Genomic DNA, 17,459 nt, shown 5'->3' with positions numbered 1-17,459 from the left:
CATACATACGTAACTTCTTTTTTGTTTTAAACTTCCATTAATATATTTTTTGAATAAACTATTTCCAAATTTATATGTATCTAATATATTATATTTTAACTTTATTAAATACATATTATTATATTTGACTAATTGTATAAAGTATAAGGACTAATGTTGTGTTAACTAAATAATAAATTTGTTAATGATACAACTATTTTGATCTATTAGATAGGTGCCCACGCGTTGCAGCGGTACCATTTAAAAAGCGATGGTTAAGTGTGGTGGTGATGGATATGGAAGATGATGGTCGGGGTATCGGTGATGATGAACACTGTCACACTGGAAAGTGATAGTATAAAAGAAAGAGAAACAAAGAAGTAGTGTGAAGTGAACGTGTGTTACTTATTTTAGGGTTAGGGGTAATTTAGGGATATTGTAAAAAATTATTAAAGTTCTAAATTCAATTCTCTTTATAAGGGTTTATAGATAGAAGGGTTATAATTAAAACTTTGAACTCATCTAAGTATCTAACTGTCCTTGTTTTTTATATAAAAAAAATTAAGACTTTGTTATATATATTGGTAGATTGTTTGGTTATTTACCCTTTTTTTCAGATTTCCTTTTATAGCCATATTTCATTTTTACTTTTCTTTTAGTAAATAGGTTTCATAAAATTTTGGACGTGAATATACTTTACCTTTGACAACAATACTTTACTTGTATGGCAATTTGCCTCTGTTTTTCTTTCATTTATTCTTGTCAATTACACGATGTACCAATAACGTATTGTCATATTGATATCCGTATGAAAATCATTTTTTGCATTCTTACCTTTTTAGGTAATTATAAACCGATTGGATATTTGTAATATATATATATATATATATATATATATACCAATATATATATAACAAGATACTAAATTCATTCGTATACAAATAGAAACTTTTGGATAGATTTCACATTTGATTTAGTACCATTAGATAATATTTAATTATTTCATTTTTTATCAATAACAATATTAATACTTATATTTTATATAATTTATGAAAAAATATCCTCTTATTATTATAAGTTACCATAAAGTACCCCTTAGCCCGTATCTTTATTAGGAAAATACAATTTCTTCTTACCTAAAAAGTATTTACCGTAAAGACAAAATCTAGATTTCTCCTTAGATTTCATAAAGATTTTTTTTTTTTTTTTTTTTTTGAAAATTAGATTTCATAAAGATTTAATGTATTATTTGTTTACATATCCATTTTTACTTTCCGTGATGTTTTATGTTTATTTACATTTGTTATATATTTAGTAATAGTAATTCTTTAGTAATAATATGATTATTATATTATATTCATTTTTATTTTATACTTATAATCATTATAATATGTGTGATAAGTTCATAACTATACCATTAGCTTTTTTGTCCTTTCCTTAAAGAAATTTTATATTAACTTTATATATATATCTATCTATCTATATATATATTAAAATAATAGTTAATGAAGCTTTTTAAAGCACTCCTCAAAACCAAGGCTATGTTCAAACATTGCCACATAGGATTTTAGCTTACGTGCCACATAGGATTTTAGCTTATGTGGCATCTTCACGTTTTTTTATAATATTTATAATACATAAGAAAATAAAATTAGATAGATTTTAAAAGATTTGGCAACAAAATTTTAATCTCAATTAATTTTAACTATATTTTTAAGAAATAAATTATAGAAAATTATCTAATCTTGTATTAAATCACATACTAACCAAAAATGAAGACTATTTATATTTATATCCCTAATCCATAATTACAAATGAATTGTTACTTAAATAATATTTAAAAAATATAAAAACAAAAACATCTACACAATTCGTTTCTTGTGCTTAGATAGGTTTCCTATTCTAACTTCATAGGTAAATTACTTTTTAATATTATTCATCTTAATTATATTTTTTAATATTTTTCATATTGTATTTTTTTTAACATATATTTATCTATTACATTAAATTTATGTTAACTAAACTAATTTTATTGGTTATCAATCTCAATATTAAAAACTTTAAAACCGCACAACATGCGGGTAAAAAACCTAGTATATATATATATATATATATATATATATTGCAAAACATTTTAGATCAACTTTACGGATTTGTAGTGTATTTGATTTCCATATCATTAATTTTGGTTTACCAAATAAAATTTTTATGATGATAATATAATTTGATATCACCTACATGGACATTAAATTAATATATTTAAAAACGAGATGGATACCCACGCAATGCGGCGGCGGTGACAGTAACGGGTGGTGATGGTGACGGTGGTGGTACCAATGAAAACGAACCCAATTCCGGAATAAGTCATGGTACGGGGGAGATATGATGTAAATATACCTTACATTTACTCATAGGTAGAGTCGTAGAGAGGCTGTTTCCAGATCCACCGAAGTGGAATGGACCTCTGGCCCAAAAGTGAAAAAAATATGGTTAGATCCACTGGAGTAGAAGCCTTAACCGGATGAGAATAATCTCGATCTCAAAGTCTCAAATACTCGATCTGGATCTCAAAAACATAGGCTCAATCTCTAATCTAAGTTCCAGAAGAAAGAGTCGTTGACGAGAGCAAAGAGTTGAGAGAGATAAAGAGAAAGAGGAAAGAGAAACCCAAAATATTATAGTCCAAATAAATATAATATAAAATGTGGTTATTAGCTAAAAGTAATCGATGTAAATGATAATGTAATTATTATATGGTTAAATATATATATATTTTGTAAATAACTTTATTTAAAGTATTATAAAAATATTAGTTAAAAATATTTAAATTAATGAATAAATGAGACAGATAGTTTAGATAAATATGGTTGGAAAATGTTTCAGGGATATATTTAATAGATTTAGTGTGTGAGTTATGAATGTGGTGAAAAATAAAGGTATTTTTGGTATTTTAAAGGTCGAAAGTTGAAAAAAAATGAGAGTAATTTGTTTTATAATAGAATATAGAAAGTCCAGAGTTCCTAACATTGTTGCATCTAAAAATTTATTGGTAAATTGGTATATTTTATAGTTGAGCTTTGTTAAGAATTTGATACTTTAAATACAAACTATATAATTGTTTTGTACCATCCAAAATTCAAAAGATCTAAAAAATTAATTATAAAAACATAGTCTAAAAGCCTCTATATATCGATTAAACCTTTTAAAATAAATTAATAGAACTATTACTTCTACAAATGAAATAGTCAAAATGTGCTAATAAGGTGAATTTCATCTTTAATTTAAAACCATTAAAATATATTTAATTACTATCGTTGTTGAATGACAATAGTAATATTTATATTTTATATAATTAGATAAAAAAATCCCCTCTTAATTATTATAAATTACCATAAAATGCTCCTTATCCCGTATCTTTATTAGGAAGTACACTTTTTTCTTATCTAGAGAGAAATTTGGTATTCAATAGGCGCATGGTTAATTTTAATTACATTAGTAAGGACATTTTAAATATTTTAAAGATAGAAAAGTTTAAAAAAAGATGAGAGGTTTGTTTACATAAAAGTAAAGATAAAAATATATACGTATTATAGTATGAAGTTAGTAATTTGATCTTTGATAGTGTATAAAGAGATAATATGTTAACTTTAGATACTAATTAACCAATTTCGATATAAATAGAAATGTCATTTATATAACTTCGATCAAAATATTTTTAATTATTAATTATATTATTACAAAAAGTTGATTATCTCGCGTATTACGAAGGAATATAATCTAACATATTAATATATATATTAAAAAGAAATGTAAGGAAATGCGTGTAAATAATAGTAACGGGCCAATTTATTTCTTTGGGTCCGTTTTCATTTTCTTAATGGGTCACTTCATTTTCTTTTGGACCCATCTTGTGTTCTTAATTACAAATTATGTTTTGATCTTTTAAATTGCTTCCAATTTGTTTACAAAAGATCACTTATTAATATATATATATATATATATATATATTAAAAAGAAAGGTACGGAAATGCGTGTAAATAATAGTAACGGGTCAATTTCTTTCTTTGGGCCTGTTTTCATTTTCTTAATGGGCCACCTTCATTTTCTTTTGAACCCATCTTATATTCTTAATTACAAATTATGTTTTGATATTTTAAATTGCTTCCAATATGTTTACAAAAGATCACTTATTTTAATTGTATATTATTATTTTTTAAGCTTGTAACATTTTTAAGATTATCTAATCTTATTAGAAGTGAACTATTACATAGTATATATACACATAAAAGTATGGTGCATGTTTAGAATATATACACTTAACCATCTCCGAAAATTTTGTTTGCAATACTTATTAGTTTCAATGTTATTTTGGTTGATGTTTTATTATTATGAATTATTTTTGTTTCACTTTCTATTTTCAATGATTTAGAAAATTAGATTTAATTATGTTTGTATTATTAATTTGTTTTTTTATTTTAAATATTCTACTTTCATACTTATTATCTTTTGGAATCTATATAATATATTAATCTGTTATAAAGTTACACTGTCGATTTTTTCTAATTTATAATTGCTTACTCATTAAAAAATCAATATCAACTCAGGTTTTGAGCTATATAATATTTCTAAAAACATGTAATAATTTTTACATAGTACGGAACACAATAAATATAATGTCTCCCGGTGATAACGCCCGGGTAACATATCTCATATATATATATATATATGAAAACGAAAATCAAAATGCAGGGGATTTTTTTTCTTCCAAAATACCTATAACCCCACCACATTTATCCTCTAACTAAAAGAAGGGTCTATTTTCATATATGGCACTACTCACAACCTTTCTTGGACTAAAACTCCCGCTCAAAATAGAATATAATATAAAATGTGGTTATTTGGTAAAAGTAATCGATGTAAATAATAGTGTATCTATTTTATAGTTAAAGATATATCTTTTATTAAAAGTATTATAAAGATATTAGCTGAAAATATTTAGATTAATGAATAAAGGAAATAGATAATTTAGATAAATATGGTTGGAAAATATTTCAGGGATATATTTGATAGATTTAATGTGTGAGTTATGAATGTGGTGAAAAATAAATGTATTTTTTGTATTTTAAAGGTAGAAAATTGAAAAAAAATGAGGGTAGTTTGTTTAATTAATATAGAAAGTCCAGAGTTCTTAACATTACTGCATCTAAAAATTTATTGGATATTTTTCCGGCTAAGGAATGGGAAAACCTTCTCTAGTTCCATGAATCCAATTTGCATTTCATCCGGGAAAAGACAACTTTTTTCTAGCATGGAAGCTTTATCCCTGATTTGTCTGAGTACCTGAAAAGTATACTAAAACGTGTCAACACAATGGTTGGTGAGTTCATAGATTTTAGTCAAAAAGTCTAGTCATAAATAAAAGTGATTTGTCGATTCTTTTAAGTCTAAACAAGCATTTGTTCAATATAAACGAGCAGAGTTACGCCATATTATGTCCAAAGTCTCAATGATTCATGTCTCAAAGTCCGGCCTTACGGTACCTGCCTTAGTCCAAGTCTCCAACACACATAATAAGCACGTCCAATAGACATGTCATAAAGCACGACAAATAAACACACAATCACACAAATATAAGCAAGATTCAAGCATATTAAATGACACATGTAACTCTATACGCCATATTCTTAAGAACATGCTAAAAATATCTCATTAAAGTAAGTTGTTGCAATTTATCATGTCCTTCTTGCCACTTTGTATATATGTTCTTGTAATTTTTATGTCGTCCTTATCAAAAATATTTCTTTAAGTATGTATCTTTACTAGGAATGTGCGTGGTCCGGTTTGACCGATTTTTGCTAAAAATCTCATGGTTTAACGATTTTTCAAACCAATCCGTCTAGAGTGTTATGTCAGACCAAACCAACCAAAACCATTTTACCGGTCTGGTTTGGTCCGGTTCAACGGTTGTCATACTTTTGACAATCAATATATAAAAGCTTTTAAAAATACCAAATTGCAAATGTTTCACACATACCTGAAACACAAAGTGTTTTGAAAATAATAATTGAAAATAAATAAACAACTGAAAATAAAATGTGAAAATGATTTATTCTGGCTATCCCATAACATATCTAAACAGCAATAGACACCGAGTATTTTTGAAAAAGTTAAGATTAGCATTTGAATATTTTCAAGTTAACTAATAATTTATTATTTATAAATTATAATAATTAGTATATATATTAAACATGCCATTAATATAACTAATTGGTCCGGTTTGGTTTAACCGGTTTGATAAAAGTTTAAAACTACGAACTAAACCATAAGAGCGATTTATAAAAAAGGCAAAACGGATGGTTTATGGTTTTACTTTGCGGTTCAACTTTTATTTGGGTGATTATCCCTTTTAATTGTTTTGTATACTTATTTTATCTCCTAAGGATTAGTGTATTAGGCTTATTAAATTTCAAATTTTCTTTTTGTTTTTATTTCATGAATTGATTGTTAGTGTTTTTTTTTTCTTTTAATAGTTTATGGTTTTACTTTGCGGTTCAACTTTTATTTATTTTATTTTTATAATCATTTTGACATAATTTTTTTTTTATATATTTTTAGAGTCTACCCGTGCAAAGCATGATCCTGAAAACTAGTAATGAATAAAACAAGCGAGCTGCTTATGCTCCTCTTTTTTTTGACCCTATCTCCTCTAGGACAATAATTAATCTTATGTTGGTGTGTGTAATGGTAATGGTATTTGGTCCCTTCCAACTAATAAGTTTTATGTAAACTTTCATTTCATAAGTATAAATGCATTATCGACATGACATATTTCAATTGTTCTCTTCCATTTAACCAGCCAACTTGATAATTTTAAATCTCTATATGTATATTCTACCCCATATATATTATCTAAGTAATTATACCTATTCCAAATCACTTATGACTTTATGAGTGATGACAATAGATTCCATATTTCTACTCCCTTATAAAGCAAAAGATTTTTTTTATTTTTAGTAATTTCTAAGTATCAGAATTGCCTTTAACATTTATTTTTATAATTAATACTTTAAGTCCTTATATTTTTAAATATTCCACTCAACCTACACCATTTGAGACTTGACACCGCCACCACCAAAAATAATACCGTCACCGACAAAACTAGACAGTCGTGCCCACTACCACTGTCGTATTGCGCGAGCACCATACTCGTAATCTTTAAATATGGGAATATCTTTAGTTTCTCTCCTGCTATGTATGATTGCCATTTTAGGTGTTTAAAATTTATTTTATTTTACATATAAGCATTTTTTATAAAATAAACACGTACAATTAGTAGATAAACAATTTTTAAAAAGTATTTATATTACTTAAATGTTTAAAAAGCTCTACAATAAACAAATAGAGCTTTTAAAAGAAAAAGCAATTTCAGACATTCTTAATTGAACATGTGTTCAAAGAGAAGTGATAAATTTACAACAATTTTTAGTTATTTACAATAATGGTTGGTTTATACAGTTGTACACTATGCAGTATAATGTGTATATTTGTTGTGAATGGCAAAAAGTTGTTGTAGATAACTAGATATTACCCATATTTAAAAGACATTTTTTTTTATTACTTGTTGAATTTTTAAAAAAATACAATACGTGAATCATCTATTTTATCCCTCTACGTACTAGATTAGTTTATTTTTTTTCATATTTATTGAACTTATATCTATTTTTTTTCTTTATAATTATTTAGTTATCATAAGTTAAAATACATATAAGTTATTATTAACTAATTATAACTTAACTATTTATAAAAATATGGATTTATTAAAGTATTTCATATAAAAAAGGCAAATGATACATTAGAAAGCTTTCTGGTTTCTTTAAACCAAACTTGAGAGTCATTACCAAAAACTATATCTTATTTAATTATCATCATGTACGAATTAAACCCGTTATTTGAACGATAATATTATAATAATTAAGAAGAAATATAATAATTAGTAGATAATATAGGTTACTTTTAATACTTATAGATTATTAAAAATTATTTTAGTAGAATGATTATTAAATTTCTTGAAATTTTGTATTACACGTATAGCTACATGTATAACTTAAAAGAAATTGTCTTGACAACTAAACGCTACATAGTAAAAATTTTACTTACCAGAATAAGAGGAATGTCACATAAGTTATATAGAAAGAAATGGTAAATGATTTTGAATTTGTAAATTCATCACTAGAAAAATAACTAAACAATTTTTTTTTTTTTAAATAAAACCCTTAAAAGAAATCATACAAATAACAAATCTAATAACACTTTATTAAAGAAAAAAATAACTTTAGTTGTATAATTGACAATGATCTCATTTTTTTACCAAAATTCTTAATTATTGTTTATCTTTAACTCTTACAAAAATGATGTATATAATAAAATGACACTTAAACAAAAACCTTAGATGACAAATAAAAGATAATTATTACATAACAAAAACATATCATCTCTTAGTTTTAGTTATATAGAGATATTACAATATTACACCAACATATTATTTTGAAAAATGATAAATACTTCTAACCAATCCTCATAATATATCTACTTGCTAACACATATAATCCACAAATCTTCTTTCCTATCTCACCTCTAGATTTTTCACATGTCACAATTTTTTTAGGAGAATTGATAATTAACCATTTTCACTATTATTTTTCACGAGATGATATCTAAGGCCAAGTGGGCCGAATATGTTAAGCGTAGAAGTCCAAAATACCCCCGACCCTACCACCAATGGAAAAAACAGGTGATCTGTGCATCACTTATTCACTCGCTCCTGCCTGCAAAACTGGAAAAGGTAAAAAAAAAGTAAAAGGAGTAAAATTGAGAAGAAAAACATATAAAAGAGAAAAAGGCTTAAATTAAAAGTGGTAGGTGTTATTGTTGTCACAAAAATGATCAAACAGTTCTTGACACCACACTGCATACCATCATTTACACTTACTCCAATGTATCCCATCCCCACTCTCTATACCTTAAATAACAATTGCAATTAAATACATTATAGTATATTTTATTTTATTATTGCATTTAGTTACTTTTAAGAACTTATGAGACCTTTGAAAAGTGTTGGTTGTTATGCATCTCATAACAAAAACGAGTAACATCATGACTATGTATGACACATTTCAAAATTTACTGTCATGAAAAAAAGTTGCGTAGTAATGAATCGAATTAGGCTTTCCAATGAAAATCTTTGTTTTAGAATAACCAACATGTTTCTGGTATCGTGCTGAATGAATTCTAGCATTCCCCCTTTCACAAACATAAAATTTTCGTATAGATGGGCAACATATAATAGATGATGATGTATATGTAATCATTTGAACTTGAAAAAAATTAACTTCTCATTTGTCAAACATGTCATAATTTTGATTAATGCAATATAAAAAATATATCAAAATTTGTGTGACTTTCACTCAAAAGAGAGATAATTCCACACACTAAAGCAGTGGGAAAACTAATATTTTACATTTAGTCAACCAATTTTTTATATCATGGATTATTAATAATCTATATTTGAGTATTATATAGTCAATGCATAATATCATGGATCAATCAAATTAAGAAAAAACAAAATTATAAGATTAATTATCCATGCATTCATTACATCTCATAAAAACACACTTAAACTCAAATTTCTGCATACTAAAATGGATCGTAATCCACCATTATTCATCTTAATCTTAACTTAACCCATGATGATGATTATGATTAGTTCCACTAATCATGTGTTGATGTTGAATTAAGCCACCATTAATTTGTTCAACAACTTTACTCAACTTCATTTGCTTATTACTCCAAGCCTCCATCAACTTCACTTCTTTTCCTTCTGCATCTCTTTGTAAAGCACTCAATTGTTCTCTATACTCACTTTCCATCCTCATTAACGACGTCGTTTCTTCCTCTCTTAAACTCCGAATTTTCGCTTCAATTTCATCCATCTTTTCTTTCCTCTTTCGGTTTTTCTCGGCCTCTAATTGTTGCTCCAACCGGTTCAACCGCCACGTTGCCTCTTTCTTATGCTGAACCCAGTTCTGCTTAGCTTCCTCAACCTCTTTACAATAATGAACCAAAGTTCCCACTTGCTGAACCGGGAAAAACCGGGAATGAACCGGATGGTCAGTATGAACCGGGTCCAACACCACCGGTTCAGACGGAGATAACGTCAGACTAACAGAAGGAGATGGCGTTGTTGACTTTGAAGAAGACGATGACGTCATCGTCATAGTACTTCCACCAGCACCATTCATATTCATCCATGGTGGCAACGCCACTGGTCCAGGCAACGTCACATTCGGATCGGGTACATGACCCGAACCGGATCCGGAACCAAGAGATAAAATCGGGGAATTGATGTTAGACATTGCGGGATTCAAATACGGCTGAACGTATTTCTCAGCAAAAGTATCTAGAATATGGTCGTAAGTACCTTGAACCGCTTTTTCGGGAGAAGAACAACAACCCGAGACGACAGATGCGACAGCCAACGGCGGCGGGACTAATGTGTTTGAAACCGAACCACCTCCACCGGATGCGGCGGCGGCGTTGTTTTTTTTGAGCTGTTTTTCTTTAAAAACCTCCCACCACTTGCCGAGACGTTTGGCGGTTCGACCGGGGACTTCAGAAGCGATTTTTTTCCACTTGTTACCGTATTTAGCTTGTAAAGAGATGACTAGAGATTGTTCATGTGGGGTCAAGGATCCCTTTTTGATACCGGGTTTTAAGTAGTTTTTCCAACGTTCGAGACAGGATTTAGGATCACGGTCTAAGGGTTTGGACATGCGTTGAGAGATGAGATTCCATTGGGTTGGGCCGTATTGGCTGACGTAAGCACGGAGAAGGGCGTCTTCTTCAGGCTGCCATCGTTGACGCTCCTTCATTTCTTTTGGAACACCATGTTAATTAGGTGATGATCAGGTAGTGGTATGAGAGAAATAATGAGAATGAATAAGAAGGTAGTAAGAAAGATATATATATATATATATGTGGAAAATGTGTGTAATGGTAAGGGGAGGAGGGGAAATGGGGATCGGAGATATAAAAGCTGAAAGAAAGATGGTGGTGGGGAAGGGGGGGATAGTGACAAGACATGGATCAGATGATAGGAGGGGACTTTTCTAATCGACATGCACGCGCTGGTTTAGTCACTTCATATTTTTCACTCCCTCCTACCTCTATTCTTGTTTTTGCTACATTCATTGAGCCTTTTACTGTTTTTCTTTTTCTTTCTTTCTTTTACACTCTATTCTTACAGTTTTTTTCCCGTAGATTAAGAAAAGAAAAAGTAAGAAACTCCATCAAATCTTCATTCTTGAATTTATATTATAAAACAAAGGATAGGAGATGATAGGAAAAAATTAGATGTTTTAAGACTAAAAATTTTCTTGTCAATTTGACATGATTTGGCTAGAAAGGAAAGAATATATATATATAATTACCACTTCACCCTTCACTTCACATCTAATATTTCTTCCAAAAAGGCTATATTTTTAAAATTATATCTTTTTTTCTTTTCCTTTCTTTCCAATAAAACTCAAGAATGTAATTAACTCTTTCTTTTCTTTTCATTTCTTTCACTTTTTATTAAACTCAAGAATGCATTATATCTATATACTTTCTTTCCCTCTCCTCTCCTATCCAATCTTATCAATTCTTTTCTTTCAATTATAAACTCGAGAATGTAGTGTTAACGATAAATTCGACATACTATTCGAATGTTTATTGATCATATTTTAATATCCATGTTCTAATATCAAATTTACTTCATATTATTACCAATTTTGAGTGTTTTGGTACAAATTTTGAGTTTCAATTCGAAGAAACGAGAGAGGAAATGTCGATTTTGAGTTTTCCGGCGAGATATTTGAATTCTTGCAGGCTAACAAAGGTGAGTGTATAAGATATTTTTTATCTGAGTTAGGAATGTGAGTTTGAAATTGACAATGTAAATACCGAATTAGTCAGCTATTTGTTTGACAAATTTCTGATTATCTACCAGATTGTTAACCAAATGGGACAAATTTCTGAATCAAACGTTTTCTACCAACATGTATATAATTGTTGGAATTGTTTTTAGAAAAATCTTTTGCTTTTTTTTTTAATTAAAATTTATGGGTTTTATTTTTAGAGAAACAATTTTGAATATTTCAGTATTAGAAATAACCAGTTTTGAAGATTTTGGTCACTATGTATAAATTTCAAGAGTTTGTTGGTAATACACATCAATTCAAAAAGTTCAATGACCAACCACATACAAAAGAAAAAGTACATTAATCATACAAAGATTAAACATGTCATTGTGAATCCATGTAAGCTTCATTAACCGACTATAACCGGTAAACCGGTCAACTATGGGTCAACCGTGTACAAAAAAAGTTTGTGGGTAAATCTCATCAATAAAAAAATATAATGGGCAACTGTGTACAAATGAAAAAGTACGTTTGTCTTCTTGTGATTAATCCCTAACCTAGTTAAGATGAAGATTTTCGCAAATTGTCTCAAGTTAGATTGTTAAGTTAGGATAACCTCAGCCATTTAATTAATACTAAGGATCAAGATTTAAATTTGATATTTAAATTTTGATCATTAAGGGCTGATAATGTATCTATAAGAATACAAGTAATTAACCAAATAAGTTGGTATAATTTGAAGGAATCCTAACTTATATGCCTATAGTTATAGGTATAGGTTATCCATACAAATAACTTACAATCATCATACATGTACATATAAGTTAAGGAAAATGATAATTCTTTTTGAAAGGATAACTTAAAAATCTTACTTATCACAAGATAACATGTAGACTAATTAAAAGATCAAATTTAAAAAAAAGGAAAATGATAAACATTTTTAAATATTAGCCTAAATTTTTTTTTTAAATTATAAGAAGGTAACATATAATATTCACTAATTATCTTTTGTAATCTTGTCTCATAATTTTTTCACGTATCATCATCTAATAGTTAGACCGAGTGGTATGAGGCGTTCAAACGCCGGATCCCCCCCCCCCCCCAAAACGTGTCTAGGACGCGATGAACATTGTCCCGTAGGGCGTTCCAAATTTCTTTTTTGCTCTTCACGGTTAACCGTTCACCACCAAGTCCATTTTTCCCTTTCCCAATGGTCTTATACTCGTTAGGATTGAATTCCCCGTAAAAAAAAATAATTTTAATAGTTACCTTTTACCTCTTTTTAAACCCCATTTTCACTCCACAATTCTTACGACACTTACTTCTCTTCTATTCTTTTATATACTTTCTTATCATTTTTTAATTTTTTTTTACCATGTATCCCAACAATTTTAACTATGGGTTTCCACGTTCAAACACCCAAGCTTCACCCGATGTTAACGATCCAAACATCTTGAATAGTCCGAGGGTTATGACGTACATGACTCAAATGCAAACAATGTCGATGCAACCGATGCCAATGCAACCAGATATGTACGGTTTTGGACAAAGACAACCCGTTCCACAATTCTATAATAGTCCACAACAAATGTTTAGTACACTTTTATTTACTTATATACCTTTATATCTTTTGTACACTTTTATTTATTTATATACTCATATATTTTTGTACACTTTTATTTAGAATGACAAAGGATGGTCAAGACTCCATCACCCAGACCACACTCGTCGGATATTGAATTAGTACAAGAGACACAAGTACAAGAAGAGCAATGTGGTCCATTACAAAAAAAAAACGAAATCATAAAAAGAAAGGACCCGACGAACCGAGGGCGAAAGCGACGCCCATCCCTTGGACACAAGAAGAACAACTTAGCTTAGCCAAAACTCGGCTCGAGGTGACGGAGGACCTTAAGTTTAGTACTTTTCTATATACTATTTCGTTTTTTTTCCCGGTTTTCCTTAAAAAAAAAACGTTTTATGTTTTTTATTTTTTTCTGTAAAAAAAACGTTTTCTGTTTTTTTTTTCCTGTTTTCCTTTTTTTTTGTTTAAAACCATTTTTTTATATTATTTTTAGATTTCTGTTTTTTTTAAATAACATGTTTTCTATTTTTTTTTGTTTAAAATTGTTTATATGTTTTTTTGTTTATTAGTATTTTGTGTAACCCGGATTTATTTTAATTTTTTTAGCAAACTATCAAAAGGACAAAACTTATTGGCGAAAAATTACCTAAAAATTTCGCATTCTTGAAAATAAAGGAAATGACTACCGTGACCAAGACTAGATCGGCTCGAAATGGCGAAAGATAAAGACCCAAGTTTATGTGTTCAACCAAATTTACGCTCATCACAAAGACAAAAACAACTATCAAAGTGGGAATAACGATGCTTAAATTTTGGAAAGAGTTTTGGCCGAGTACAAAGGAACAATGCTCAAACCGTTCCTGTACAAAGATATTTGGGAACTCGTTAAGAAAAGTTCAAGGATCCATATTATTGTCGAGTTTGATGGAAAGACAACACGCGGTGAACCAACCGCCAAAAGGTCAATAACTTCATCATCCGTTGATCCACAAAGTGAAAGGTCCAACGCTAGGGTGAACATTAATTTAAACGAGGATGAGGAGGTTGAGGATCGGTATATTCAACCGATAGGTCGAGACGCGGCCAAAAAGGCAGCTGCATCGGGGTCGGCTTCGGGTTTGGCACGACGTATCGACTCCATGGAGGTATTTGAGAAAGTTACTAACGAGTTACATGGTTTAATGGAATCAAGTAATTACTAACGTGGGTGAAAGAAGATTGTTACTTAAAGTGAAATGGGATAAAAGGGATCTGTTGAAGATGTTGGAGAAATATTTTAGTTATTTTGAGGAACCCGAACGAACTATAATGGAGGACATGAAAAAGAAAATTCGACAAAAGTATTATGACAACTAGTAGTTTTTTTTAAAAATTGTGTTAGTTTTTATGTGTTTTTTAATTATGTACTTCCTTAGTTTAATTATGTGCTTTTTTAGTTTATGTTATTTAGTTTTTATGTAATGGATTTTAATGAACTTTTATTTACTTTATGTTATTTTAAAAGTATAGGAAAAAGTATATAACTAAAAGTGTGTAAATAAAAGTGTATATAAAAATAAAGAGTAAAAAATAAATAAAAATCATTTGGTCTTGACACATGACAAGAACCTATGTGTCAAGATGCCTCATACCACCATTTTTGTTGAAATGCTTCCTTGCTTACTTGGCGCTATATGTCGGAAGACCCCTTTCATGAAGGATGTCTCATACCATTTATTATTAAGATGATTTTTAAGCTATTAGTCAAGGAGATAGAATTCCTTAAAAAAAAAAGACTTACAAAATTCACATATCATTATTTTTTTTTAAAAAAAGGCTAATTATGCTAGCTATTAAATGTACAAGAATAAATATATGATCGAATACAAAAATAAATTTAGCATCACACGTTTAATGGGATGGGAGGGTAAAATATTGAAGAAAGAAGTGGGAAAAAGAAGGAACCAGAGATTATCGGATTGGATGGCGTTGGTTGAGACCTTGGGGAGTTTGATACGACACCACACACAGACGACTGCTCTTCCAAATCGCCAAATACTACGACCTGCTTACTTTATTGTTCAAATAGAAATTCTATCTATAAATTCTACTACATTACATATATAAATGATCGAAAAGTATAAAATAATTACTTTAAATAGTTTGTTGTAATTAACAAGATAAACTAACATTATGAGTATATTTGATGTGCTGACTATTTTAAAACTTTTGTATTAAAACTTTTGTATTTGTTTTGATATGCATTTTTATAAGGTTGGTAATATCTACATCAAATTTTTATATAAATGTATCAACCATTTTTAATTTTTTTTTATCATGTTGGTTATTGAGAATTGAATTTGAATTATATATTTTTTTTACGACTCATTTTATCAGCCATGAGTCGTAGCAGATGAATTAATGTGGCTTTGAGAAGTTCTTCCCAAAGATATAACTTGTAACGTTTACATGACACAAATTATTGACAATTAATCATCAATAAATGATTGATATGTCTAAAAAATATACCTAAAAATATGTCCAATGGATTAACTGTTTGGCATATGTATTGTGTTTTATCTCTCTTAATCCTTATCACTTGTTATGCAATATATCATGATTTTATCCATAGACATACTTTTAGCTGGGGGTGTAAACGAGCCGAGTCGAGCTCGAATTCGTTTTAGAAGCTCGAGCTCGATTGAACCTTATTGTTTATGCTCGAGCTCGGATCGCGATGTGTTAAAAAAGCTCGAGCTCGACTCGAGATCGGCTCGTTTATCAAAAAAACTCTACAAGTTCAAGATCGGGCTTGAGCTCGGTAAGTTAACTATGCTCAATTATCAAAAGTTCGTGAAAAAAGCTCGTTAGTCTATAATATATTAACTAATATGCATATATATTACTATATTATTATATTATATATAAAAGCTCGTTTAGGCTCGCAAGCTTATTCGAGTTATGTATTCGAAGTTCGAGCTCGATTAGTAAACGAGTCAATATTTAAACTCGAATTCGACTCGAGCTCGTTTAGGCTCGTCTCGAAACAAGCTTTTTTCGAATTGAATTCGAATAATTTGCGAGCAGGTTTGACTCATTTACACCCTTGCTTTTAGGTATAACAGTTAGGTCTATTTATCATTATCCTTATCTATAATATTTGATAGATTATCACTAATATATACGTTATTAGATTAGATACATGTCCTAAATTATGATTTTCGATTCGCACTTGTAAAAAAAATACATAAAATGTTTTACTTTATACATAAAATACCAACTATGAAAAAAAAGTGTAGATTGGTAGGAACACTAGCTTGATCCGGTGTATCATTTGGTACCCATCATACTTCCCCTGCAAAGGTATAATGGTTGCGAAATGCCTTCACATTTAGATTACTTATAGGCAAGGGTGTATCAGTCGGTGTATCAGCCGACAAATAGTATCGACAAATAGCATCAAGAATTGGCAATTTGGCTTCATTGCACTCCCTCCATTGGCAAGTATTTAGCAAGAAGTATTGGCTCCTTTTTGGCAAGTAATAGCGGTTCTTTTTGACCGATTATAGTGAACATTGCGAGCTTTTTGGCAAATATTTTGTTAGCTTCTTTTCTTTTCTTTTCTTTTTTTGAATTTCTTAAAACTAACATTGGCCCCCTTTAGGAATAATTGCCACCACACCCTACAAATTGGCAAGATTTGGTAAAAATTGACAAGTTTTTTGCTCGACAAGCAACGGACTCCGATTGGCTTAAAAACAAGCAAAAAATTGTCAATTTGTCAAATATTGACATTGTATCCCTGCCTCTTAAAATACATTTTTTTATGCAATCAATTACTTAAAGTTAACACCATTTTGAATTGTCACTACCAAAACCTTTTAAATTTATTACAAAATTCCTCAAATTTGGTTTCTAAGAATGTGGTAAAATCAAAAGTAATATTTGTCAATATTCTT

General features: G+C 29.1%; 1 protein-coding gene across 1 annotated transcript; it reads right to left on the bottom strand.

Annotated features, from left to right (window-relative positions):
- Window positions 1–9,587: 9,587 nt before the first annotated feature.
- On the bottom strand, window positions 9,588–11,024 carry LOC122587408 (transcription factor AS1-like). Its single transcript, XM_043759570.1, has one exon. The coding sequence runs from the start codon at window positions 10,905–10,907 to the stop codon at window positions 9,711–9,713; it is 1,197 nt and encodes a 398-aa protein (XP_043615505.1). The 5' UTR covers window positions 10,908–11,024; the 3' UTR covers window positions 9,588–9,710.
- Window positions 11,025–17,459: the final 6,435 nt, after the last annotated feature.

The sequence above is a fragment of the Erigeron canadensis genome, chromosome 2 (assembly GCF_010389155.1).
Source record: "Erigeron canadensis isolate Cc75 chromosome 2, C_canadensis_v1, whole genome shotgun sequence".
In the NCBI taxonomy this organism is placed as follows: domain Eukaryota; kingdom Viridiplantae; phylum Streptophyta; class Magnoliopsida; order Asterales; family Asteraceae; genus Erigeron; species Erigeron canadensis.
This window is presented reverse-complemented; position numbering and strand designations above follow the sequence as displayed.